At 32.7% G+C, this 27,746-nt stretch overlaps 1 protein-coding gene across 10 annotated transcripts in view; it reads left to right on the top strand.

Moving 5' to 3' along the window:
- Nucleotides 1–27,746, top strand: part of MAPKAP1 (MAPK associated protein 1) — a 332,422-nt gene that overhangs the window by 32,296 nt on the left and 272,380 nt on the right. For 8 of the 10 annotated variants that reach the window (XM_074293095.1, XM_074293096.1, XM_074293099.1 and 5 more), the window contains 2 exons: nt 8,905–9,221; nt 13,963–14,052. In XM_074293095.1, the coding sequence (XP_074149196.1) occupies nt 8,963–9,221; nt 13,963–14,052 (349 nt within the window). In that variant the 5' untranslated portion in view covers nt 8,905–8,962. Of the gene's footprint in view, nt 1–8,904; nt 9,222–13,962; nt 14,053–26,288; nt 26,417–27,746 lie in introns of those variants that run through there. The other 2 variants (XM_074293101.1, XM_074293097.1) reach the window with 2 other exon arrangements.

The following is a 27,746-nucleotide window of genomic DNA, read 5'->3' as shown; positions in this document are numbered from 1 at the left end:
ACCTTAATAATACTAATATTGATAATAGCTGCTGATTTCTAGAATACTTTAATGCCTTCAAAGCTAAGCAGTACAAACATTATCATTCCCATTTTATAGATAAGGAAATTGAGAATTCAAGAAGCTCACTGATTTTCCCAAGAACTTATAAATAATAAATATTAGATAGAGGGTAAAATGAAAGAATTGGCCAAGGAAGCCTCTGTGGGTATTTCTAATTCTGAAATTTGATAAGTTTATGAAATATTCTTTCATGGTAATAGTTCACATTTTCCTAGTGCTTAAATGTTTAGAAAGCAGTTTTCTTATATTAGCTTTGTGAAATAGGGCAAATATTATTGTCCCCACTGGATCTGCAGTCAGAGGATCTGAGTTTACTTTCTAACTATTCTGCTCATTACCTGTGTAAATATAGAGAAATTTACTTAATCCCTCTGGGCCTCAATGAAAGTATTAGACTAAATATTTTCTACTGTCCCTCTCAATCTAATATTCCATGATTTAAAAGAATTTTATATTATTCTCATTTAATTTCATGCATAATTTAAAAATTTTTTTTTCCTAAGTGAAGGGTTTATTTAATTAATATGAGAGAGCCTCACTCTCTTTCAACTGTTAGAACTTGTTTTCTTACCTCAGGATCCTTTATTTTAGATATGCTTAGGTAATGTAGGAACATCTGCAGTATCCTAGATGATGTTTTAATGTCATGTTGAAATTATTCAATTCCTCCATTAACTGGACCCTAAATTAGAACCTTAATTAATTAGTGTTTTTGTATATTCTACATTTAGAAGAAAGAAGTAAAGCTCACCAGACTCATGTATGGTTCCTCTGGGTTACTCCCAATTTGGTACTTAAATTTGCACATTTAATTAGCTCTTAGCAAAGATCACTTACAAAGATTATATGGTAAGAAGAGTTGCTACAAAACATTCCTCTCATAAATCTGGGTCATACTTTCCTACAAATGCACACCATACTATGTGGGAAGAGTATTAAAGCCCCGAGCTTTCCACAACTTCCCTCCAACTCACAAAATTCTGAAATTCATCTAAGTCAGCCTTTTAAAGCCCAGTGTGGCGAATTTGTTTGCTCAATCAATTATTTTGTTCCTCTTCTTTCTCTAATAGTCCTTTATTGAATATTTTTCTTGGGTTGTGATCTATGAAAGATATGTTTAATATATCTGCTTTTCTGCATTTGTGTAGTTTTATGCACTAATACATAGTCAATTTTTGTAAGGATGCTATGTATATCTGAGAAATATGTTGCTTTTTATTTTCATTTAGTCATTAGAGATTTGCCATTAATTTTCTTAGAAATTCTATCCAGGTCTGTAAAAGTCAAATTTAAAACATTTTTATGTTTGTTAGATTTGTCTCTATTTGAGAGGAATACATTAAGGTCCTCTATTATTATAGTTTTAAATATTGATTTTAATCCATTGCTTTCAGCAAAGTATAGTTTCTGTATTTATATTTTTTAAAAATCACATTTATTTTTATTACTGTTTTGAGATGATTGCTTTTTCTCCTTTATTAGTCAGCTGAAGCATAATGGATTTTTCTTTAATTCAGTATTTTAGCTATATATGTCTTTATGTTTCCAAATATAAACAATGTAACATGTTTTGAATAGCTTCACATGTGGTTTCTTAGTGGGAAACTAACCACTAACTTAGTTAACAACTCAAAAGTTGTTAAAAAAAAGTTTAAAAAATTGTTTTAAATGTAACTAGGTGAAATATAAATAAATAAATAAGAAAAAAGAGTTAAAGTCTTGTGTGCTCCCATATCCCTTCTTTATGTTTATAGTCCTTGACTTCTATATCCTGTTTGATTTTGTAGTCATTACCTTTTGTTTTTTCCATTTCACTTGTTAGGGGTAAGGTTTTGTATCTCTCATACTCAGCTCATAGTTTTCCTTTTGATTCTTTTTTTCAAAGATCTTATTCCTGTTTTCATTTATATCATACATCATTCTTACTTCTTTTGTAATATTCCCATAAAACTCTTGCTTTATGTTGTTCTTAGAAATTCTAGTTGATCTTGTGTCCAAGCTGAATTTTTCTTCTAGGTGTTTTGAAGTTATCTTCTTCTGGATTTGTGTATTGGGCATCCTTGTTACTATAATAGGTTTTTAAAATTTATGGATCTCTTTTTCTAAAATATCTCCCAAATTTTTCTTTGTATCTTTTCTTCTTAGAGACCAATTATATATAATAAATGCCTTTATTGAAAGAAAAAGGAAAGAAAAATCAACAAAACTCATTATGTGTATGAATAACATTATATGTGTGTTCTGTAAACTCCCATCTTTGAAATATAGCTTGGAAGATGTCTTTATCTTTTTTGGGATTATGCTTGCACATGCTTTGCAATATGCATTTTTGATTGCTTTGTGGTTCTTACCAATTACGTTTTTGTTTTCTTGGCTCTATTTACTTTGCATCAACTAATGTGAGTCATACCATACTAATCAGGTTTATCATTAACAACAGTAAAACTTTTGTCACATTCATGTACCACATGATTTAAACTCTTACCCCATTCATGGTCATTTACTTTGTTTCCAGTTCTTTGTTAACACAAAAAAATATTACTCCAAATATTTTGGCTAGGCCCTTTATTTTTATCATTGATTTACTTGGAGTAGCCTTAATAGCTCTTTATAGTATGAATATATAGTTTATAGTATGAATCTTTTAAAATTTGTTTACAAATTCTTCCATCTTTACTTCATAAATTAGGACTTTCTATTAGGATTAGGTTCTGCATATTTGTGGAAGGAATGTTAGGAGCCTTGTTTGGTCCTGATACCTGAGGAATGATGTTCAGAAGGCTTAGTTAGGGACTTGTCAACTTTTAGTGCATCCTAGCATTTGATTTAGGGCAAAGTCTGGCCATTGCTCTCCTGATTTTGAGGTTTGCAAGTTAACCCCAGTTTGGGTCTGAGTGATCCATTTGCAGGCTTGCCCCTGTTTGGAGCTCTAGTAGATATCTGTTTGCTTCAGTTTCTTTTAGCTAGCTGAACTTTTCAAGTTCAAAGTAATAGAATTGCAGGCTCTTTGTTGGTTTGAACTTGGAGATGGCTCAGGATGCACTGGGAGACCTTGGACGACCTTGGCTTTTTTAAGCTAAGACCTTTCCCAGATCTCAGTTTGTCTGAGGCAATGGCTATTCAGTGATTAAGGCTAGATAAGAAATGAAGCAAAGAATGGTCTCTTTCATCAAGTTAAACACTTACAATGGGGAGGGGGAAAACCCTTAGGATTTCTAGCCAAAACAGCCACAGTTGCTATTTACTTTAATTCTTTTTTTTTTTTTTTTTTTTTTTTTTAAACTTTAATTCTGAGCCATCAAAACCCAAACTTAGATCTTGTGAGGCAAGGGCTGGGACTTGTTGTTGGCCAGGCTGTGAGAACCAGAGGGATTTGGGTTTAATGCATGGTCCCTTAGCTCTCTGAATGGAAGGGAAGAAAGAAAGGAGGGAGTATTGGCCAATTGAAATAGCTACTTTGTTGCTACTATTCACAGATTGTTGTTTGTTCTTTATTCTTATGGGGGAGCAGTGACATCAGGAAAGTAATCTGCATTCTAACTGAAGTCAAAGTCACATACATAGCTATTAACTGGCTTCTTTTCCTGCTCCTTGAATAGTACAGAGTTGAATCCAGTTGGACTGCACCTAGGACTGCTTCTTGCCCTGAAATACAGCTTTATATCAGCTCATTCTTAAATGCAGATTCCCTCTTTAGAGCTGTAGCCCAGCTCTAGGATTAGATTAATGCAAATTTGACTGGCTCCTTTTTTTGCTTCCCGGGATGGAAAAATAGTTGACTGTGTTTTCTGATGACTACTTGTAATGTTCCTTTTCTGAGAACTTTAATAAAGTAGTTATTAGGGTGAATTGAGATGTACTTTCTTTTATTCTGCCGCCTTGGTCAGACTTTTTTTTGTTCTCTTCACCCACACAAAAGCATTTGTACCTCATAAAGTGATTAGGGCCCAGATGCATCTCATTTACATATAAATTATTGTGTTCTGTGTCTGCTTCAACCAAGCTACATGGAAGTAGAACCACTACCATATCCAGTCTTAGTCTTTCCCTTAAACTCTAGTTCTGTATCATTTGTTTCCTGTTAAACATTTTCAATTGGATTTCCATTAGTCTCTTAATCTTAGCATATCTAAGAACTCATTTTCTTTCAAATTTAGACTTTTTCCTTGCTCCTTTATGCCTTCCAGATAGTCAGATTTCAAATTTCAGGTTCAACTTCTAGTCTTTATTTCTCCTAATTCCCCATATCTGATCATTTCATGAATCATTTGATTATACTTCTGCAACATCTCTTGTTTATGTTCTCTTCTCTCCATTTACTTGACTACCACCTTAGTTCAGCTCTTCATCATTTCTTGCTTAGCTTTCTTGCTAAGTATTTAGCATCCAATTTCTCTTTTCCAGTCTGTTTTCCATACAGCTACAAAATCAAAATCTTAAAAGTTTAGGTGTGACCATACTATATTCCTATTCAGAAGAGTTCTCAGTTGCTTCTAAAATAAATAATTCTCCTCTGGCATTTAAAGACCTTTACACACTGCCTTTTGCTTACTTTTCCAGTCTTAATGTGCATACAACTATTCTTTATTGTCTCAGTATTCCAGACAAACTGGCCTTCTTATTACTCATATAAGATATTTAGTCTCTCTTCTCTGTTTTCCCATAAACTGTCATTGTGTGTCAGGAATGCACTCCTTCACTTCATAGAATCTGTATTTTCCTTTTAGATTTAGCTTAAATGCTGCCTTCTATACAAGGTGACATCTTATAAATATAGGTGCCCTGCTCCTGAAAATTGCTCTTTAGTGCAATTAGTGTTCATTTTCTTTTCCCCCAGTGGAATGTAAAATCTATGAACCAAAGGCATTTTTGATGTTTTTTTTTTTTTTTTTTTTAAATTCTCAATGTTTGGCATAGTGCCTACATGTAAAAACTGTTTGATAAATCTTTAACGAATTAGTTAATAGGGAGAAAACATAATATTGTAAATAGATCCCTAATCTGGAATTTGGAAGAGCTGGATAAAAATATCATTTACAGTCAATTTGCTGAATTGATTAGCTTTGTGCTGGAAAGATATACTGAAGGCAGAAGTATGTCATTTAGGTGTTGCCACGTTTTTCTGATACTTCCAGTCCCTCTCCCCAATCAGTTCTTTTAGCACAATAGTATCCTCACAATCACATGCTACAGTCCTTTGTATTGTGGTAAAGAACTGGAAACTGAGTGGAAGGCCAGTAGTAAGGGAATGATAGAATAACTTATGGCATATGAATGTTATGGAATATTATTCTATAAGAAACGATCAGCAGGATGATTTGAGAAAGACCTGAAGAGAGATACATGAACTGATGCTAAGTAAAATGAGTAGAACCAAGAGAACATTGTACATAGCAATTACAAGATTATGTGATGCACCTTGACTCTTTTCAACAAGGAAGTGATTCAGGCCAATTCCAATAGACTTGTGATAGAGAGAGAGCCCTCTGTATCCAGAGAAGAGGACTGTGGGAACTAAATGTGGAATCACAGCATAGTATTTTCACTTTTTTTTTTTTTTTTTTCTCTTTTGGATTTCTAGCTAAGGGAAGGGGCTGGAAAGAAGAAAAATTTGGAACACAAGGTTTTTCAAAGATGAATGTTGAAAACTATTTTTGCATGTATTTTGAAAAGAAAAAGCTGTTATTAAAATTTTTAAAAATAATCATCCCTGAATTTTCACTTCTTTGCTCCCCACAAAATGGGTTGCTATAAATATTTCTGTACATATAGATCTTTTCCTTTTTTTTTTTTTTTTTTTTTTTGATCTTTTTGGAGTACATTAGTGGTATTACTGGCTCTAAGAGTATGCAGTTTTTTAGTCACCTTCTTTTTCCATTTGACTAATTTTGCTTTTTAAATAGTTCTTTTCTTCATTGAATTTTCATGCTTTCTTTTCCATTTAGCCTACTCTACTTTTAAAGGAGTTCCTTCTTCCAAGAATTTTTATGCCTCTTTTACTATTTTCCAGTTCTGTTTTTTAAGGTGATATTTTTCTCAGTATTGTGTGTTTGTGTTTTACCAAGTTATTTATTCTCTTTTCATAATTTTCTTGCATCATTCTCATTTCTTTTCCTAATTTTTCTACAACTCTTATATTTTTCTTTAACTCTTCCAGGAATTCTTGTTGTCCTTGAGTTCAATAGCGTTTTTCTTTGAGCTTTTATTTATAGTTGCTTACTCATTGTTGTCTTCTAAGGTTATCTTTTGGTATTCCTTGCCTCTGGAGTAGCTTTTTATGGTCAAGTTTTCTATTTTTATACACACACACATACATATACACACATACAGAGAGAGTGAGAGTGTGTGTGTGTGTGTGTGTGTGTGTGTGTGTGTGTGTGCTGTTGTTGTAACTGCTTCCAATGCCTACAGTTGGTGTTCCTGCTGCATTCTAGGCCTGTACCCACCCTGGTGTTATAAATCTCTCCTAGATACCTTAGTTATCTTAGGCTGGAAAAATATCTCCCTCTGACCTTTTGTTCTCTCTGCTTCTCAAAATTTGATTTGAAATGTTACTTTAAATTTGTTTGGGAGGGGAATGTTAGGATAGTTCATCTGGGTCCTAGCTTATATTCCACTATCTTTATCCTAAAAGAGGCAGTATAGGAAGCTATTTATAATCTCCTTGAGCTAGAGGGTGATGTGGTCAAATCTGTTCTTCAGGAAAGTTTTGACAACTGTGATTGGAGAGGAGAGTCTAGAAACAGGTTTAGACTAGAGATGATGACAGCTTATGGTACCCTTGTGAATAGAGGAAAGGAGGATGGGTATGAGAGATGTTGTAGAAGTTTTATTGACCAGAATGACAGTTTATTTGAAATGATGGGTAAAGGAGAGTAAAGAATTGATGAAGACTTTGAGGCAGAGAATCTGGATTATTGGAAGGATTGTAGTAGAAATAGCAAAATTGGGAGGAGAAAGATAGGTATAGAGAAAAAGGTGAATTTCATTTTGCACATATTGAATTTAAGATGTCTACAGATTATGCTGTTGGAGACATCTAACAGTTAAGTTGGGGATTCAAGCCTGAAATTGGGAGGTTCTCTGAAACAGGAGGACAAAATAACCAGGTAAGCAGAGCCCAACTTTAACATGAAATTCAAAGCCAAGAAATAGGCTGGAAAGATGACTAGACAATAAAAACAAAAAACTTGAACATAAAAAGCTACTACAGAAGCAAGGAATACCAAGAGATAACCTTACAAGAAGGTCAGCAATGAGAAAAGGATGTTGGGAAGTATGTATAGATTTGGGAGTCATCTATATTAAGTCGGGATTAGCACCTGTGCCATAATATATGCTCTCACTCTCATTACATTCTAGTAAAGGAATTAGACATAAAGGTAATATAATGTACATAGATACATAAGTGCATAAAAGAATGTAAAACATTGGTATCAGGGGATTGGGACCATTAATATAGAGTGAGAGAATTACTGAAAATATCCTTTAAGAGGTAATATTTAAGTTGAAAAGGTAAGTGGTAATCATCTGGTTTGAGAAAATAACTCTATTCAGTAGTGACTTCTTCATGGAAGAAAAAAAAAAATTAAGTCCAGGGAATAGAAGTGGTAAGGAAGTAGTAAATAGTAAAACTGGAATTTCAATCCAAGTTCTGATTCTAGTTCCTCTGGGATATAGAATCATATGATCTTTTTTTGTAAAGGATTTTCTTTTTCCTCATTGGAGTTTTTAAGAGGCAGTGAATTATAGTAGAAAAAAGCACTGGACTTGAAATCAGAAGACTTGTGTCTGAATCTTGGCTTTAGTATTTCATCTTTTTGTCACCTTGGGCAAGACATGCTACTTGATCCTATAGACCCCGGTTTTCTCAACTGTAGAAAGAGTGTTTTAGATTAGATGGGCCTCTAAAGTCTCTTCCAGAGAGCTAGTTGACTCGGTGCATGAAGTGCTGGCTTAGAGTCAGGAGGACTCATTTTTCTTAAGTTCAAATCTCATCTCAGACTCATACTAGCTGTGTGATGCTGGGTAAGTCACTTAACCATATTTGCCTCAGTTTCTTCATTTGTAGAATGATCTGGAAAGAAATTAGCAAACCACTCCAGTATCTCTGCCAAGAAGATCCCAAATGGGATCATAGTTATATCTGATTCTAACAAAAAAAAAAAAAATGACTGAAGAGAGATCAGAAAATTTCTTCCAGTTTCATATGTATGATCTTATGAATCCTTTCTCCAACACTGGCAGTACTACAGTTAAGGAAGTTAGTTCACTTCCTTTCAATGAATATGTTTCATCAAGTGTTATAAAATGGGCTTAATAATTTTTTCACTATGAATCCTAGAATTTGTAGTAGGGGAGCACTTTTTAAACTTCAAAGTAGCTGTAGAAATATGAGTTTTTGGTATTTTTGTTGTGAACGTCAGGCAAGTAATTTACCCTCTTTGGATGTTTCCTCTTTTGTAAAATGAAAAGTTTAGACCCTTGAGGTTCTTTCTGTGGTCTGATCCAAATTTTTACATCTCAAACACATGAAGAAATAGTATGGTTAATTTTAAAAAAGTTCCTCCGAGTTCCATCTGTAAGAAATTAAGAATTTGGACTTAACCTTTCTAGGATTATTATGAAAAAGTATTTTGAAAAACCAGTGGCACTATGGAAATATATTTTATTGATATGATTGGGGTCTCATATATAATGAAATCTTTGTCACTAAAATCCTTTGGTTGTTTACAAATTCAAGTTACTTTACTTTTCTAGATTTATTATACTCTATGTTCTTTTTAAGCTCATGTAGATTTTTCTCCCCTGCCCCCCCCCCCCCTTTTTTTATTTTGGTAGGTGTAAACAATATGAAGAGGAGAAAGTAGACTTTTAAGGAAATTGGCCTCCATAAAGAATGGCCTTCTTGGATAACCCAACGATCATCTTGGCTCATATCCGTCAATCCCATGTGACCAGCGATGACACAGGGATGTGTGAGATGGTTCTGATTGATCATGATGTAGATTTGGAAAAATTTCATCCACCTTTGGTGCCTGGAGATAATGGCTCAGAAATGCCAGGAAGCAGTGTTGAAACTCAGGGCTATGTTTATGCCCAATCTGTTGACATTACCTCAAGTTGGGACTTTGGCATCAGAAGACGTTCAAATACAGGTAAATGTGGGTTGCAACTCTGATTCTCTGAGCTTAATAGACTCAGATCTGGAAGGATCCTCAGAGATATTCTAATGTAACCCTTCATTTTACACAGGAGTGAACAATACTTTTTTCTGTGTAGTGAGGAAGCAGTACTGGGAATCTAGTCCCCTGGACTTTGAACTTCAAACATACATATATTTTACAACTCCTTTCTGCTTCACAGAAAAATTTAGTGTGAAGGAATGCAGTCTGTTTTTCTTTAGTAACACTATGTATGGAAATGCCATATCTTTGTTTTTAATGATCACCATTGATTGATTACTTGTGCAATTATTTTTAGTAATTTTTAAAAAAAAGTTATTAGGAAACAGTATAGTTTGGTTGAAAGAATATTGGGCTTGAAGCCAGAATTCCTTCATTTAATCCTTCTGCAACCATACTAGATGTTTCATTTTTTTCTGGTCCTTAGTTCAGTTATCTGTAAAAGGAAGATTTTGGATTATTTGATCCCTAAGGACCCTTCTACTTTTCACATTTTACATTTTACTCTAAAATTCTTTGGGGAAAAAAGTACTTAGCACATTATATGCAATTAATAACTAATGAATGTTGGTTAAATGACAGAATGAACAGCATTTGCGGTATACAATACTTTGGAATGGAGTGAGGAAGGAAGAAACATCTTGAAAAGATGTAGTGAATATTTTAGATACATTTCAGGACACTTGTCTTATGTGTTCTTGTAATATAGGGTGCCTAAAGATAGCACTTTGCTCCAAGTTGACAAGTAACCCTACCTTCAGTTAGGCATTATGATTGTTAATAAGAATTCAAAGCTGTAAAATTAAGTAGGCATTGTTCACAGAGCTTTTAATCTCCCTGCTTTTTAAAGAATTAGAAAGCATGATTTCCTATTTACTTTTAGTACCTAGGAATTCTGGTTTAGGGTAGACTTTACCATTTCATGACTGTTTAAAGGACATAATCCTTTATCCTTATTTAATTGATCAACCTAACCAATCTGAGAAGCATGATGCTGATAATAGCAATGATGGCAGTTTATATCTATGTAGTACTGTAACATTAACAGTGTTTTCCTTCCAGTATCTTATGAGAGGTAGTACAAATATCACTATTTCCATTTTCAAATGGGAAAAAAGAGGCTCATAGAGTTAAGTCATTTTATTAGCAAACTCTTAAGTGCGTACTGTATTCTAAGTCCTGTGTTAAGTGTTGGGGAGTAAAATATATTTTTTGTGCAGTGAAGAAAATCTGTTTTCCTATATTCTTGCAACACCATAAAAGAATAAAATAATATTTCTCCAGTCTTTCTGGCTTACAAAATACATTCCACTTTCCTTAAGTGAGAGAGAGAGAGAGAGAGAGAGAGAGAGAGAGACAGACAGACAGACAGACAGACAGACAGACAGACAGACAGACAGAATGAGTAGTGCCCGTAGTTTTGTTTAGATAAGGAAACTAGGATGTAGGTAGTGTGGTTAAGTGACTTGTCCATGGGCAACCAACCATTTGCAGTGATTTTTCCATTTCATAATTTTTTTTCCAGTGGTTTTCAAAATTTGCTCTCTTTGCCTTTCCCCTTTTTCCCCTTAAATAGTCATTGCCACTCTGAATGTCTTTTGCAAGACATTGGCTTCCTCAAACTGAAGTTATTGAGTTAGTAAAGGTAAAAAATTTACAAAGAACCAAGTAATAATTAGAGATACATGAATGATGTAGAAAATTAGTGAGCCAAACAATTTGCCATTTTTACTGATTGATATTGAGTTTTTAGTCTAAGTTGTTTAGGAATCATTCTGTACTTTTATTGAAGGTGGCATTTTGCTACCTGTAACTGTTGCTTTCCCTAGCCTTTTAAAAGACTTTTGCACCTCTCCAGAACAGTTGGCTTTGTGATGCTGATCTTAGTTTTTTGATGGAATTATTTAAACAACATATCTTGCCTTTTGCATGTGTCCCTGGAATGCATTCTTCCATCCTCCACTTCTTTTCCAAGCCATTTAGGAGAGAGCAAATTTACCTGAGTTCAATTAACTTTAAGGCATTCTTTTTTTCTTCTACCTTATCAAAATTGTGACCCTTGTATATAATAATCACCAGTAATGTTTATCTTTAGTTCTTACTAGTATTTATAAGGGGAAGCCATTTAATTACATCGATGTTCTTCGTTATAACTTAGATATGGCTAATTACCAGATAACAAAAAGAATTTATTACTGGTAAATTTTTTATTTTCATTAAATGTTTTCCAATTACATATACAATTTAAAAGATACTCACTTTTTGAAATGTTGAGTTACAAATTCTCTTCTTCCCTTATATATCTTCTCCACCTCCTTGAGAAGGCAAGTAATATATCAATTATACATATAAAGCCATGCAAAGTGTATTTCTATATTGCCCATATTACAATAGAAAACACAAGAAAACAAAAAAAAATATTCTTTAGTCTGCCCTCAGGGCTCATTTTTCTCTTTGGAAGTGGACAGCATTTTTTCATGGGTTCTTTGGCATTATTTTGGGTCACTGTCTTGATGAGAAGTTAAGTCTTTCATCGTTAATCCTTGTTACAATATTGTTTATATTGTGTACAAGGAATTTGATATTTATACCTTCTTGTTGGTAGAATCTGTCAGGGCTTAGGCTTCTCTTGCTTAACCTTTGAGAAATCAGGTGATTTTTTTATGTCACAGTGAATTGATGGAAGAAGTTTTTAGATCTGATGGAGCAGTGATTCTAGTAGAAAGATGGTATGGAAAGAGCATCGCAGTTTTAGCTTATGAAAGTATTTTTTAATCTATGATAATAGAAGGTGTTTTCAATGATTTTGAATTTTAAATCATGGCTTCATATCCAGTTCTTCTATATTACCTCTACCAAAAATGGGCAACTCAACTAACTTTCCTCAGTTTCCTCATATGTAAAATGTAGGGGTTGAATTAGATTATCTGTAAGGTCCTTTCTATCTCCAAATTCTGTGATCCTATGTCATATAAACAAATTAACATCCCATGAAATCTGCTAAGATGATTTTGCTATCACTGTGGGAAAAAAAATAATAGTATTTAACAGTATTGAAAGAATTATTTAATGAAATAAGTTCATAATAATATGAAAATTTACATATATTTGAGGACCTGTGATTTCAAGTTCTATAGTTTAAATTGACTTCATGCAAGTTATTGCTGTCTGATAAGATGAAATTATGTGGGAGGATGCAGTTTTAAGAAAGGCAGCTTGGTGGTACAGTGGCTAGAGTTCCAGGCCTGGAAACAAGGAAGACCTGTATTTAAATCTGGCTTCAGATACTTCCTACTTGTGTGACTCTGAATAAGTCACTTAATTCTGTTTGCCTCAGTTTCCTCTTCTATAAAATTAACTGGAAGAGGAAATGGCAAACCACTCCAGTATTTCTGTCAAGAAAACCTCAAATGGAGTCATGAAGAATCAGTCAGATACAATGGAAACAACAGAATGACAACAAAATACAGTTAAGAGTTTGAAGTTTAATATTTTTGTCTGCACGGTTTACACTTACTGATTTCAACTGATTATATATTTTTTTAAAATAAAATTTGGTGGTTACTTTGACATCAAAATGTTTTTGCCACGATTGTTTTGACTAGTACAGATGGTTTTGCTCCTCTTCCTTACCCTCCTAAAAAAGAGAATTTTTTTTTTTTTTTTTTTTTTTGCCAAATCTAGAAGTGATTGGGAAAGAGATTTGTTTCTTAATTTGAAGTACACAAAACTTTAAAGTCACAAAAACTATTAATAGAGAAGCATTTTAAAAGTGATAATGTTGGCCAGTGCTTTTTTCTTGGTCCATTCAGAGATTATAGAAGTTAATAAAATGTGTTACATATATTATATATAACAAAATTGTGTTATAAATGATGTTTTTGTGAATTATAACTTCTTGGATTTTGAAGATTTGTTGATTGATTGTATCATTATTTTCTAAATTTTTTTTTTTTTAGTAATTTTAGATGCTTCTCCCACTGCAGAGCTAGAATGTTTTTAAATTAGAAGCTGTGTGTTAACTTAATGGTAGTAAAGATTTGTTTTTTTATTGTGCAAGTGTCCTCTTAGTATTTTGGACATTGAGTCAAAATATGATAAAGAGAAATTGTTCATTTTAGGATTTGACTAATGTTATAAAGATACAAATCATTTATTTTACTACCTATAAACTGTTTCAGCCCACTGAAGAAAAGCTATGCTAATTTATATAGCTTTGACATTTTATAATTTTCATGATTTTTAGATAAAGGATTTTATATTTAAAACTTTAATAGTCTAGTCTGAGTTCATTTATCTTTAATTTTTGAAACGGGTAGAGTAATTCATAACAGTAATTTTATTCTGTAATGTAATATTCACTTCAGTTCATTTGTGCATTAAAATTCCTTTAAGACCGTTATTAATGATTTATATAATGAAATGTCATATTAATCACAGAAGTTTTCACATTTTATTATTCTCTTCCATGTTAATACTATCTTTATGATCTCTATTAATGTTTTATATCCTCTAATTTCAATTATAAATCAAGAACATTTTCATGTTTTTGTTGGTATTTGCCTTTCAGGGGTACCACCTTTAAAATTTTATGACTTTTCCCCCCTACATATGCAGTATAAAACATCTTTATTCATATAAAGGTAGTTAATTATGTCTTTGTTTATAGTAAACTTTCCTTGACAAACTTATAGTTATAATATTTCTCTTCAAGCTCAAAGATTAGAGCGACTTCGAAAAGAGAGACAAAACCAGATAAAATGCAAGAATGTCCCATGGAAAGAAAGAAATGCTACTCATTCAGGTAAACACAGAATGTTCCTTTGCTGTTTTTGTTGCTTTTACTTGTAGCATATTTTTTTGTATAGGATCATGATAAATAAAACTGAGTAAATTATTTTCAAACTTATTAATAGATAGGCAACTCACTGATTCTGGGCTTTTTTTTTGCAGCTTTGTTCACTAAATCATATTTTTATATTGTAATGACTGCTTGAGACGATCACTAGTGAGGGATATTCAAGATTAGTTTTTATGCTTCAGGCAAGGGTTCAAAGTGGATCATTGGTTCTTAGTGTTTTCTTGTGTCATAGATTCCTTTGGCAGTTCAATGAAGCCTATAGACTTCTAAGATTAATGTTTTAAATCTATAAGGCTTACAAAGGAAATAAATATTATTAAATAGTTATCAAAATATTTTTTTATTCATTTTTCCAAATTATCCCTTCCCTCTCTCCACTCCCTCCCCCCGATGGCAGGTAATCCCATACATTTTACATGTGTTACAATATAACCTAGATACAATATATGTGTGTAAATACCTTTTTCTTGTTGCACATTAATTATTAGCTTCCTAAGGTATAAGTAACCTGGGTAGATAGACAGTAGTGCTAACAATTTACATTCACTTCCTAGTGTTCCTTCTCTGGGTATAGTTATTTCTGTCCATCATTGATCAACTAGTTGGATCTTCTTTATGTTGAAGATTTCCACTTCCATCAGAATACATCCTCATACAGTATTGTTGTTGAAGTGTATAGTGATCTTCTGGTTCTGCTTATTTCACTCAGCAACAGTTGATTTAAGTCTCTCCAAGCCTCTCTGTATTCCTCCTGCTGGTCATTTCTTACAGAGCAATAATATTCCATAACCTTCATATACCACAATTTACCCAACCATTCTCCAATTGATGGACATCCATTCAACTTCCAGTTTCTGGCTACAACAAAAAGAGCTGCCACAAACATTTTGGCACATACAGGTCCCTTTCCACTCTTTAGTATTTCTTTGGGATATAATCCCAATAACAGCAATGCTGGGTCAAAGGGTATGCACAGTTTGACAACTTTTTGGGCATAGTTCCAAATTGCTCTCCAGAATGGCTGGATTCTTTCACAACTCCACCAACAATGTATCAGTGTCCCAGTTTTCCCACATCCCCTCCAACATTCATCATTATTTGTTCCTGTCATTTTAGCCAATCTATCAAAATATTTTTAAAAAACAAGTTTGTGGAATTCTCTATCCCCCCAAATCTAGGCCTCTTTCAGTTTTAACCCAGTGTATTTGATTCTGTGTTCAAAAGATGCTTATAAATTCCAGCATTCTGTGTTCCTAGGTACATTAATTGATAAACATTAGGTAATTTTGTGATTCTCTTTGATTGCATTGTTCTCTGTTATACTGGATCTCTTGGCTTCCTTTATTCTCAAAATATTTTACTTATTATGGTCTTTTCTGAGTGCTTCTTTTCAGTCTTTGTTGCAGTCCCTTGTTATTTTCCTGCAATAATCAGTGATCATAATATACAAATTCATTTCATCTTTGAGCATGTAATCAAACACATTGTCTTTTCATGTTGTGTGTATATGTACATGGCTATATAAAATTGCTAGGGTATTTTCAAAACTCTTAAGTGATCATATAATTTATCAAAAAGGGGAGATTAATAAATTTAAGAAATTCAGTCAAATTATCATTAAAAACATGCATATTTTAAAACAACATTAAATGTTTTTGAATTATAGGATTTTAGACTTAGAAGAACATTAGACTGTGTAATACAAGAATTTAAATGTCAGAGGTAGAAGAAAGTACCATAATAACCACATTTTAAAATACATTAGGGTTTTACAAAGAGTTTTCTTTACCTATGAAGCAGGTAGAAGTATTGCTATCTTCATTTTATAGATAAAGAAACAGATACAGAGATTTGCAGACTTAACATTTTAGAACATGCACTATAGACTGCTAAAATTAAAAAGAACTTCAAATGTTGTAAACTGATGGAATTTTAGAACTGAATAGAACCATAGTCCTTCTCTAGTCCCATCTTCTCAGTTTTATGAATGGGAGAAAATGAAGCATAGCGAAGTAATACTGCTTCCTCAGCATTTTATAGTTCATGACAGAGCTGGGATCAGAATGTAGCTTTTTAAACTCCTAATCCTATTCCTGGCATTGTCAATTAACATTTTGAAAATTACACAGTTGATAACTTGCTAAACTTTGAAATTTAGTTAAGTCAATGGTGAAGAAGTGTCTCAGTGATAGTTATATTTGAAGTTAAGTCAAAAAAACCATTTATTCTTTGTCCCATCCTAGTAGTATATTTTTAGAAGTTTTCCCAAACCATTCAGTCAAAATAGATCTTTAGTATAGAAAATTTTTAAAAATCTAACAAAAATAAAGCATTTTAAAATCCCCTGAATGTTATGTCTTCAGTTTTGTTTCCTATTAAAGATCTTGTGTGTATTTGACATCTACTTAAAAAGTTTTGTGTAACTTATGTGGTGTGTTTAAGAATTTTTATGTATTCCAGTGAGGTTTTTAGTTAATCTTTGTATTGTCTAGGAATACGAAATTATTTCAAGTTCCTATTTTTAAAGTTATTTTTTTGCTAGTGTGACTTAATAAATAATGTCATGCATGTTTTCATATGCAAATAAGAGCAGAAAAAATTATGTATGAGATTGCAAATTTCAACTATGTCCAACTGTTTTTTAAAAAGTATATAATTTATGTTCAAAGGTGCTACTCTTCCATTTTCCTCTGAATCTTCCTTTTCTTTTGTACATTTTAAAAAATGCTTCTCTGATATTCTTTACTTTTCAGACATCTTTGTACCATCAACCTCCTCTGTCCCACATAATTCCTCCTCCCTTTTAAAACCAGATCAATCATTCTGCACCTTTTGTCTTACTACCTTCTCTAGATATGCCAAGCATGCATCATCATCAGCAATCTTGATTAGTGTTGGTTACTCTGTTGTCAGAATTTTCTAGTCTTTCAAAGCTACTTTTCCTTAATATGGCATAATCATTTAAAATTTTATCTATTTCTGCTTGCTTCACTCTGCCTCGAAATATACAGATCTTCCCAGGTTTCTCCAAATCTTACTTTTTAGCATTTCTAAGGGCAATGTCATATTCCATTCCATTCCATTTAATGTAGCAAGATTTGTTTAGTTATTCCCTAATTGATAAGCAACCCATAAATTGCCATTTCTTTGCTGAAACAAAAAGTGCTAATCTGAAAATTTTTGTGCCAATGGGTCCATATCCCTCTTTCTTTTATCTCTTCAAGTATGTACTGGTAATGCTACTGCTGGGTTTAAGGATGTGCATAATTTAATGACTGTAGAATTCTTAATTATATACCAGAATTTTCAGATCATTTCATAGCTCTACAAATAGTTCTTTTATGTTCTTGTTCTTCTAAATATCCTCTATTATTTTGCTTTTTTGGTCATTTTTGCCCATCTTTGATGGAATGTAAAATAAAACCCTCAGAGTTGTTTTAATGTGCATTTCTCTTATTATTAGTCATTTGGAGCATTTTATGTATATTTTTATTGCTTGCTTTTCATTTTGGGGGGACTGGTAATTCTTTTGAACCTATCTATTGTTGAGTGGCTTTTGTTATATGTAGTTTTCTCACCTCCCAACATATTGTGGATACATATTTTGGATATCAGACTCTTAACTAAAAACTTGCTGTAAAGTTTTTTTTCATAATTAACTGTTTCTCAGTCTTAAATATATTGATTTAATATATGCAGACTTTTAAAATTTTATGTTATCAAAGTTGTTCATTTTAATTCCTGTGATCCTGTCTTCCTATTTTGCTCTAGAGCTCTACCTCTGTCAGTAGTTAGTTGTTAAAAGTATCTTTTTCACTGTTTCTCTCTTTTGGTTTAATGCCATCTTCTTTGTCTTGGCTAACTATCTATTTGGAACTTGTTGTAGTACAGGATATGAGAGGATGGTCTAGAAGTAATTTCTGCCAATCTGATTTTCTGTTTTATTAGAAGTTTTTGTTGAATAGTGAGTGCTCAGTGGTATCAAACACTGTACTACTATATCTGTCGTCTTCTGGATTTTGTATACCTAATATATTCCCACTCATCAATTTGTCTTTTTTAACAATGCCAAGCAGTTTTGATGATTACTCCTTTGTATTTCATTTTGGGCACTGGAACTATTAGGCCTCTTTCTTTCTCATTTTAAGAAGAATTATTTTCCTTAAGATTTTTAACTTTTTATATCTCTAGATGAATTTTTTTCCCCACTGTGATTGGTATGGCACTGAAATAGTAAAAGGATTTAGATAATGTTGTCATTTTAATTAGATTGTTACAGCCCAGTCCAGTTACAGTAATTAATTGTAATTACAATTAATTCCTTTCCAATTCTTTCAGTCTATTTCTATAAAGTACTTTATAATTGTAGCTATGTAATTCTTGTGTATGTCTTTGTAGGTAGACTCCCAAATATTTTGTATAATCTATAGTTGTTTTGAATACAATTCTATCTAGTATTGGTATGGTTGATGCTAACATAAAGAAAATCTGATGGTAGATGTGCAACTTTGCTGATGTTATTGTTTCAATTTATTTATAAAATTTGTCTCTAGGATTCTGTATAATCTTTCATAATATACATAAAATTAATAAGATTTCTTTGTGTTTATTCCAGTTTTTCTTTTTTCTGTGTTATTGTATATCAAACATTTCAAATAATAGTGGGTATCATTGCTTTAATTCTGATCTTTTTGGAAATGTCTTGGCATTTTTCCATCGGAACTTATGCTAACATTGGTTTTAGTTCGATGTGATTTACCTTATTACAAAAAGACCCAATTATTTATTTGATTGAAAATATTTTTGTTTTGTTTTTTGTTTTTTGCTGAGGCAGTGGGGTTAAGTGACTTGCCCAGAGTCACACAGCTAATAAGTGTCTGAGACCAGATTTGAACTCATGTCCTCCTGACTTCAGGGCTGCGCCACCTAGCTGCCCTAAATATTTTTAATATTAAAGAACATTTTTTGCCTTTCCTATATTTATCAATCTAATTATCTAGTTTTTAAGGTGATCATTTGTTTTTGTTTTCCTAATATTGATTCAACCCTGCTTTCCTAGTATAAATTCAGCCTCATCATGTATAACCTTTTTAGTCTTTTGCTTTATTGTCAATATTTAGTATGTTTGCCTTACCAATATTTTATTAAATGTGTTGATGGTCCTATTCATTAGTGATATTTATCTATAGATTTTCTTCTGTTTTTTTTTTTTTTTTTTTTTTTTTTGTCCTGGTTTAGACTGTATTATAGCAGGAATTTGGTAAATTTTCTCCCTTTTTTGTGAACAATTCTTGTAAGATGCTTTGACCATTTGGCATAATTCACTAATGAAACATCTCATACTAAAATTTTCTTCTTTAAGAACTGATTTATGGTTGGTTGGTGGTTTTATTTTTGCTTATCCATGCTTATTTTGGATCCTTTGACTCTAACCTGATTTTTCCCGCTATCTAGGGTTATATGAGAGTTTCCAATTTTTTTTTTTTTTTTTTTTTTTTTACAATTTGACCACTAATTTGAACTGGTCCCTTTTGATATTTTTGTTGGAATTCTTGCTTGATTCCTTTTCAACCTTTCATATTACTATCTTCATAGGAAATCCTTGTGTTAGGTATGTCATTTCTGATTTATGAGTTGTTTCTTAACCTGTTTATAATCAGATCACCAAAGTTATCTTGTAATTTCCCAGATTTGATTGCTTTTTAGCATTTGGACCTTTTTTCAGGCACCTATATTATCATTTCTTCTATCAAGATTCTAACGAATGCATTTGCTTCTTTAAATTTTAAACATCCATTTTTTCCAAGTTAACCTTGTGTGGGCAAGGCCAAGTTGGCAGAGTAAATTGATCATTTCTTCTGCGTTCTCCAAACTTAACCCTCTAAACAACTTTTTAAACATGAGTCAAATCAAATTATGAAGAGGATAACAACAAAGTCAAAGTCACTCATTTTTCTAAGCCAGGATAGCTGAGGAGGACAGAAAGAGAAATCTGTGGATGTTAGGATGGAAGTTCACTAAGAGTGAAGTATGGCAGAAGCCTGTTACCCAGTTGTAGATTGAAGTCCCAGAGTAGATAAGAGCAGACAACTTGCTGTTGTGAGGGAGCAGAAACCCTGACTCACTAAGGATCAGAACACAGACCAGGAGGATAGTGACCAAAACTCTCCCTCAATCATACCATGTTGGAAGCACCAAAAAGTTACAGGCCCCTAGATCTACTCAAAGAAGCTCAGGTGACCATCTCTCCTAGAGGTGAATAGAGCCCCACTCATTCATAAAATCTAAAGTCAAGAAATAGATTGGAAAAATGACCAAGTTAAAAAAAAAAAAACAAAAACAAAAAAAAACTTGAAAGCTTTTGTGGGGAAACTGAAGATCCAAACTCAGAAGAAAATGAGTTAAAAATGTTAAAAGAAAAATGTATATTGGACAAAAATATAACAAGAATTCCTAGAAGAGCTAAAGAAAGAGATTTAAAAAAAAATGCAAAAGTGACTTTAAAATCAAATAATAGAGGTAAAGGAAAAATTGGAAAAAGAAATAAACAATGCAGGAAAATAATAAAAGGAGAATGAACAGTTTGATACAAGTGGTACGAGAACTAACTCGAGAATAACTCCTTAAAAATTAGAATTGGTCAAATGGAAGCTAATGACATAATACATCAAAAAACAATAAAACAAAATCAAAATACTGAAAAAAAAGAAGAAAATATGAAATATTTCATTGGAAAAATCAGAACTAGATCAAAAGATATATTTTAATTAGATTGATTTAAGAATTATCAATCTACCTTAAAGCCATGATTAAAAAATAAAAAAGAGCCTAGACATCATATTTCTGGAAGCTATAAAGTAAAACTCCCCTGATATCATAGAACTAGAGAGCAAAATAGAGATTGAAAGAATCTCACTTCCTGAATGAAAACTCCCAGGAACATTATAGCCGAATTCTAGAGCTTGCAATTAAGAGAGAAAATATTATAAGTAATTAGAAAGACCACTTACATGTGACAAATACTCTGAAGCCATATGATTTAGTAGCTGCCATGATAAGGAATAAAAGGAGTTGGAATATGATATTCCAGAAGGCAGAGGAGCTAGCATTACAACCAAGTATAATTTATTTATTTTCCCCTATTGCTCTGATTCTTTTTTCACAATATGACTACTTTGAAATTATATTTACCATGATTGTACAAGTATAGCCTATATTGAATTACTTGCTTTCTTGGGGAGGGGGAAGGGAAGAGAAAAGAAAAAAATTGTAACTCAAAATTTTAGAAAAAGGAATGTTGAAAACTTTTAAGTGGGGGGGAGGGGAATAGAATAATTATACCTGCAAAGCTGAGTATAATACTACAGGGGAAAAATGGATATTTAATGAAATAGAAAAATTTCTAGCATTCCTTAATAAAAGACCAGTGTCAAGTAAAAAATCTGACTTTCAAACATAAGGCTCAAGAAAAGCATGAAAAAGATAAACATGTGAGAAAAATCATAAGGGCCTAAACAAAGTTTATATGGGAAGATAATACTTGTAATTCCTAAAAATCTTAGATTATTGAGGCAGTTAGAATGACTCTACATAGAGGATGTGGGTTTCAGTCTTTATTTGTGACGATTTCAAAAATTAATGGAAGAGTGAGAAAGAAGGATGCTCTGTGAGAATGGGGAAGGAAAAGGAGGAATGGGAGAAATGATCTCATATAAAAGAGGTATACAAGGAATAGTTTTTCCAAGTTATCTTATGAATCTTCTCTTTCCCTTGAACATATACTTTCTCTTCCAAGGTGAAAACGTAAGAATATTTATCTTTTAGCACCTTATGTTATATCTTTTTCAATTCTTTGTCTTATTTATCTGTATGTGTATGAATAAAAATACTTATCTATGTGATTTTATAACATGTTATATACATATACACACATATATACATAAAATAGGGTGATCAATGTTCCTAGTACATTGTGAATCCCTTATATAATTGACGGAAATAGCTTTTCTTTTTTGATTTGCTACCTCTGTTAATAAAGCTACGTATTTCTTGCTTTCTTCCTCTTTTAGTGCCTTCTCTCAGTTGTTTCCTATTTTTCCTATAGATATTGCTCCTTTATCTTCCTCATTAGAAATCCTTGAGGGCAGTACTAGTTTTTGCTTTTCTTTGTATTCCTAGTCCTTAGCACAATGTCTGACACATATTAAATCTTTAATAAATGCTAATTGTCTGTTTGACTGGACCAGTAAGAAGAATAATGTGTGATGAAGTAGGAAAGATAGTTTGGGACTAAGTTATGAAATCAATTAAAAAGATAAACAGAGGAGTTTATATTTAGGGATTTATGGTAGTTTATTGATTTGGAAAATCACGTGCTTATATCTTGTATGCATAAGGAAGATCACTTTAGAAAGAATGTGTAAGATGAATTGTAATGGAGAGAAATTGGAGACAAAGAGACCAGTTAGGAGGCCATGGTAATAGTTGGGGTGAGAGGTGATACATACACTAAAGGATTTTTTTTATGAATGGAAAGATGTTGGATGGGAAAAATTGAACTTATAAATGACATAATTTTGAAACTAATTGGATATGTGAGATGATGGGAAATGAGGAGATATCAGACAAGTAGGAAGAGAGTAATAGTATAAAAACGCAGTGAAGAAGATATCAAATATAGTCCTTTTTTAAAGGACTGTAGCAGAAAGACTGAGAATAGACAGATGTGACAATTAAGAGATTATTGGTAACTTTGAAGAAAGCAGTTTCAATTGAGTTGTCTGAGGGCAGTTTGCAGAACATTGACGACAGATGTGAAAGTGTGTGAGGATAGACAAAATTTTCAAGGAATTTGACTGAAAAGGGGAGGAGAGATGCAGAATGATAGCTTAAGGGATATAGCAAAGTCTAGTGAATTTTTAAGGATGGGCAAATCCTGAATGTGTTTGAGAGAACTTTGGAAAGAGCACTAAGTATAGAAAATTTGAAGATTAAAGAGAATAAGGGGTTTTCTGCCAGAAAATGGCATCAAAAGGACATATAAAGGAGTTGGCTTTGCAAAGTTAAGGGTTACTTACTGAATTATTTACAAACTGAAGGAAAATAGAAGAGAAGGAGGTTTTGATGTGAGGAGTAGATGCTCATGATCAGTAGTCTCATTTGTTTCAGTCAAGTAAAAGATTAAGTCTTCAAATGATTAAGTATGGTGAGGGGAAAGTGTGAGAGACTTGAGAAAAGAAATTGAGCAAAATCGAGAATTTGTTAAAAAATAATAAACTGATTATTTGTGGTAATGATTTTCCAGTTGAGATTAGATGCCCTAAATCTATAGTATATCTAGTCATTTCTTCCTTCCTTCATGCTACTCACCTCAACCACCTGGTTGAGATCAAAATTTTGGTAACTGTTGTTTGCAGACCCCTACAAGTCACTTTTCTTCCTTTGTCATTGAGTGTAGTACCCAGCTCACAATTTTTCTATTCCTTCCCAACTCCTGTTCTTATACTAGAAGACTTAGCATACATATTCATTTGCCTTCAAACTCTTTAACCACTTTAACTCACTTCCCATAAGCTACTCCTTCTCTTCCCCACCTTTGTCACATACAGGGGTCATACTTTTGTTTTTGCTATCACCCATAAATGTAACTCCTCCATGTTTGAGAATTGTTAAATCTCCTTATAAGACTATAACCTATTGGCCCTTTTTTTTTTTCCACTTTGCCTTCTGCCTTTCCTTATAAATTTTACTCCTCACTTGTACCATGACTTCCAATCTCTTTACCCCTCAGTTCTTTCCCAGGCTAAATTCCCTCCACTAACCTTTAAAAATAGCTCATTTAGCTTGCTTGATCTATTGATGAACTAGTTCCACTCTACAGTGTCCTCTTCTCTTGAATCCCTAGCCTCTTAATCATGTCACCAGATATGCCCAGCCAAACCTCAGCTTGGGATAACTCAGCATTTTTCTCCTTGTCTGCGCATGTGTTGCTGAATGGAGGTAAAGTAAATCACACAATGACTGGCTTCACTACAGATTTTTGTAATACAATCTCAACGGGGTCCTCACAATGGCTAGGTAAATCCTTCTGCACTAACATCTCATCAACTCATTATCCCACTCTCTATAGTGGTTCTTCCAAACCTTTTCATCTCTCCTTAACCTTCCTGTGGCTCCTCTTCCCCCCTTTCTCTCAGTTGAAAAATTTTGCCTCAGACTTACAGAGTAAGTTGAGGTCATTCTTTCTCTCCCCTTGCCTCTCCTCCCTGCAAGGCAGCAAGCCTAGGGTTAGGAAGTTTGAAATGCCTCCTAGTAAGTTCCCTGTTCACAACATGTCTGATTTTTTTTTTTTTTTTTTTTTTTTTTTTTTTTTTTTTTGGTCATCACCTTTTGTTCTTTTTTACCATATATATTTGTTTTTGTAAAATTATGTCATTTATTTTCTTGGTCAGTTTTTCATCTCTTTCCTTACTCAGAAGTATTATTTACTTAACTGTCAACTTCTAACCTATATTTCTTTCCTTTCCCAGTGTCAAAATTTATAGTTTAAAGCTTATGTAAATTTAGAAGAAAAGATCTGTCATATAGAATTAGACTTATAGCATGAAATAAACCCAATTTGTAGTACATATTATGTGTCAAAATTGGAGATAGATAAGTAGTTGTAATTTTATTTTTCCTTTTTCCATTATTAGAATTTTTGAGAACTTTGAGTTTTAGTAAAATTTCATTATTAATCTTATATTACAGTATTTTCCCACTCTTGAGCAGTTTTTGGTAATTAGAAATCCTTGACACTAGTTATATGCTATTATACATTTCACAGCTCCTTTCTTGGCCTCAGTTTCCTCTTCGGTAAAAAGGACGTTGACTTAATGGTGTCTGGGATTCTTTTTAGATCTTCACTTTTGTGATTGTATATCACTTCATTTGATTAAATTCAGGTAAACTTCAAAATCCCAATTCTGATACTTAATACCTTTGTGACCTTGGGTAGGTCACTTAACTGCATAATGTTGGGAGTTCATAGAATATTAGAATTGGAATATGTAAATATTTCATGAAAAGTATTTTCCCACTTTATACTTGAGCAGTTTTTGATAATTAGAAATAATTTACATAATAGCTATTAAAGAACATGTTTATCATAAAAGGGAGAAAATTAGCATATTGTTTGTAAAAATTGAGACTTTTAGTAATAGTTTTATCTCTTGTTGATTTCTTTCCTGTGTTGTTTCCTAATTTTTTTTCTTTTCTCATTTTTTTCTTTTTTCTTTTTCTTTTTCTTTTTTTTTTTTTTTTTAGTAAGCAAAGATTCCCCCCCCCCCGCTTTTTTCTTTCCTCCCCTCCTTTTTTTTTTTTTATTTTTTTGGTTCTTTCTTCTTTCCTTTCTTCTTCTTTTTTTTTTTTTGCTGAGGCAATTGGGGTTAAGTGACTTGCCCAGGGTCACACAGCTAAGACGTGTTAAATGTGGGAGGTCAGATTTAAACTCAGGTCTTCTGACTTCAGGGTTGGTGCTCTATCCATTGCAGCACCTAGCTGCCCCTGTCCTAATTAAAAAAAAAAAAAATTATCATGTACTTGACAAATACCAACACATAATCATAATTTCTACATATAAATAGCAGAAAAGAAAATTTCATAGAAAGCCACAAATCTCCACTCCAACTTTTTTTATTAAAACTTTTTATTTTTTATTTTCAAAATATATACATATAATTTTTTGACTTTTAACCCTTGCAAAACCTTGTATTCTAAATTTCCCCCCTTGTTCCCACCCCCTTTCCTAGATGGCCAGTAATCCAATATATGTTAAACATGTTTAAAATATGTTAAAATCATATTTTTATGCATACATGTTTATAAAATGCATACATATTTATACAATTATTGTACTGCACAAGAAAAATCAGATCAAAAAGGAAAAAAATGAGAAAGAAAACAAATGCAAGCAAATAGTAACAAAATGAGAGCAAATGCTATGTATCCAACTTAAAAAAAAGAATATTGCAATGTTCCGGCTAGCTTTCTGGGAGTCCTCTGATGGGCTTTGGTCTCAGCAGGATAGGACCATGAGGATGGTCAGGAATAAAGTCTTTATTTTCTCCTTCAATTTGTCTCCTTCACAGTCTGTTCACTCTGACTGACTGACTGACTGACCCTGTCCCTATTTCTTTCAGCCCTTAAATACCCTATTACAATTACATCATTACAGCATACTGAATATGTGTGAACTAGAGAACATCACTAAGTATATGTAAACAAGAAAACCATCATCTTCTCAATTCCACTGAGTTAACACCTTGTTGTAAGTATCCTCGTTTCAAGTATACTTCTCCAGAGTTCTGGCCCTTTACAGAATATAATTAATTCAGCATGTTAGTTTCAAAACAGTGCTCCTAGTCTGTTTCTGAATTTTCTATGAATTCTTTAAATGATCCTTTGACACTCTTTTGTGTCACTGTCACTTACTACCACTCCCAGCCCTCCTATCCCCTGCAAGAAAAAAGCCTTCTAATGCTCTAATGTAACATATAAGTATGTTTAAAAAAAATCAACAATACACACATTTATACATTTACCATGTCAAAAAATGTAATTCAGATTTTTGTAAATATTGTGGTTATAGGTTTCCATCAAAATTGATGTCATTCCACAAAGATTTTTTTTCCTTTTTTTCTTTTTCTTTCTTTTTTTCTTTTTCTTTTTCTTTTCTTTTTCTTTTTTTTTTTTTTTAAAGCTTTTTATTAAAGCATATGCATGGGTAATTTTTCAACATTAACTCTTGTAAAATCTTTTCTTCCAAATTTTCCCCTCCTTCCCCCTACCCACTCCCCTAACTGGCATGTAGTCAAATACATGTTAAATATGTTAAATCTAATATGTAATACAGTTATCTTGCTGCACAAGACAAATCAGATCAAGAAGGAAGAAAAAAAAAACTGAGAAAGAAAACAAAATGCAAGCAAATAACAACAGAGAGAGTGAGAATACTATGTTGTGTTCCACTCTCAGTTCCCACAGTCCTCTCTCTGGGTGTAGATGGCTCTCTTCATCACTGCACAAGTAGAACTGGTTTGAATCATCTCAGTGTTAAAGACAGCCATGTCCATCAGACTTGACTGTCTTACAGTCTTCTTGTTGCCATGTATAATAATCTCCTGGTTCTGCTCATTTAACTCAGCATCAGTTTATGTAAGTCTCTCCAAGCCTCTCTAAAATCATCCTGCTGATCATTTCTTATAGAATAATAATATTCCATAACATTCATGTACCATAATTTATTCAGCTATTCTCCAATTGATGGGCATCTGTTAGGATTACAAGGTGAGAACTCAGGTTGTCTGGGCAATTCTCTAGCTCAGAATTCACACCTTTAGTTCCGGCCTTTAGGGGGAGTTTACACCTTTGAACTTCTGAAAAGGAGTTTACACAATCTTTAAATCTCTGAGAGGATAAAAGAGGGCAGCATTAGGTCTGGAGAGTAGTCTAGTCTGGGATTGAGTTGAGACTGCAGTCCCCAAGGACAATTTAGAGACCACAGGACCTTGACAGGCATCCACTCAGTTTCCAGTTTCTAGCTACTACAAAAAAGGCTGCCACAAACATTTTTGCATATACGGGTCTCTTTCCCTCTT

Source organism: Sminthopsis crassicaudata, chromosome 2 (assembly GCF_048593235.1).
Source record: "Sminthopsis crassicaudata isolate SCR6 chromosome 2, ASM4859323v1, whole genome shotgun sequence".
In the NCBI taxonomy this organism is placed as follows: Eukaryota; Metazoa; Chordata; class Mammalia; order Dasyuromorphia; family Dasyuridae; genus Sminthopsis; species Sminthopsis crassicaudata.
Note: the sequence above shows the minus strand (reverse complement) of the source record. Positions and strands in the feature narration are given on the sequence as shown.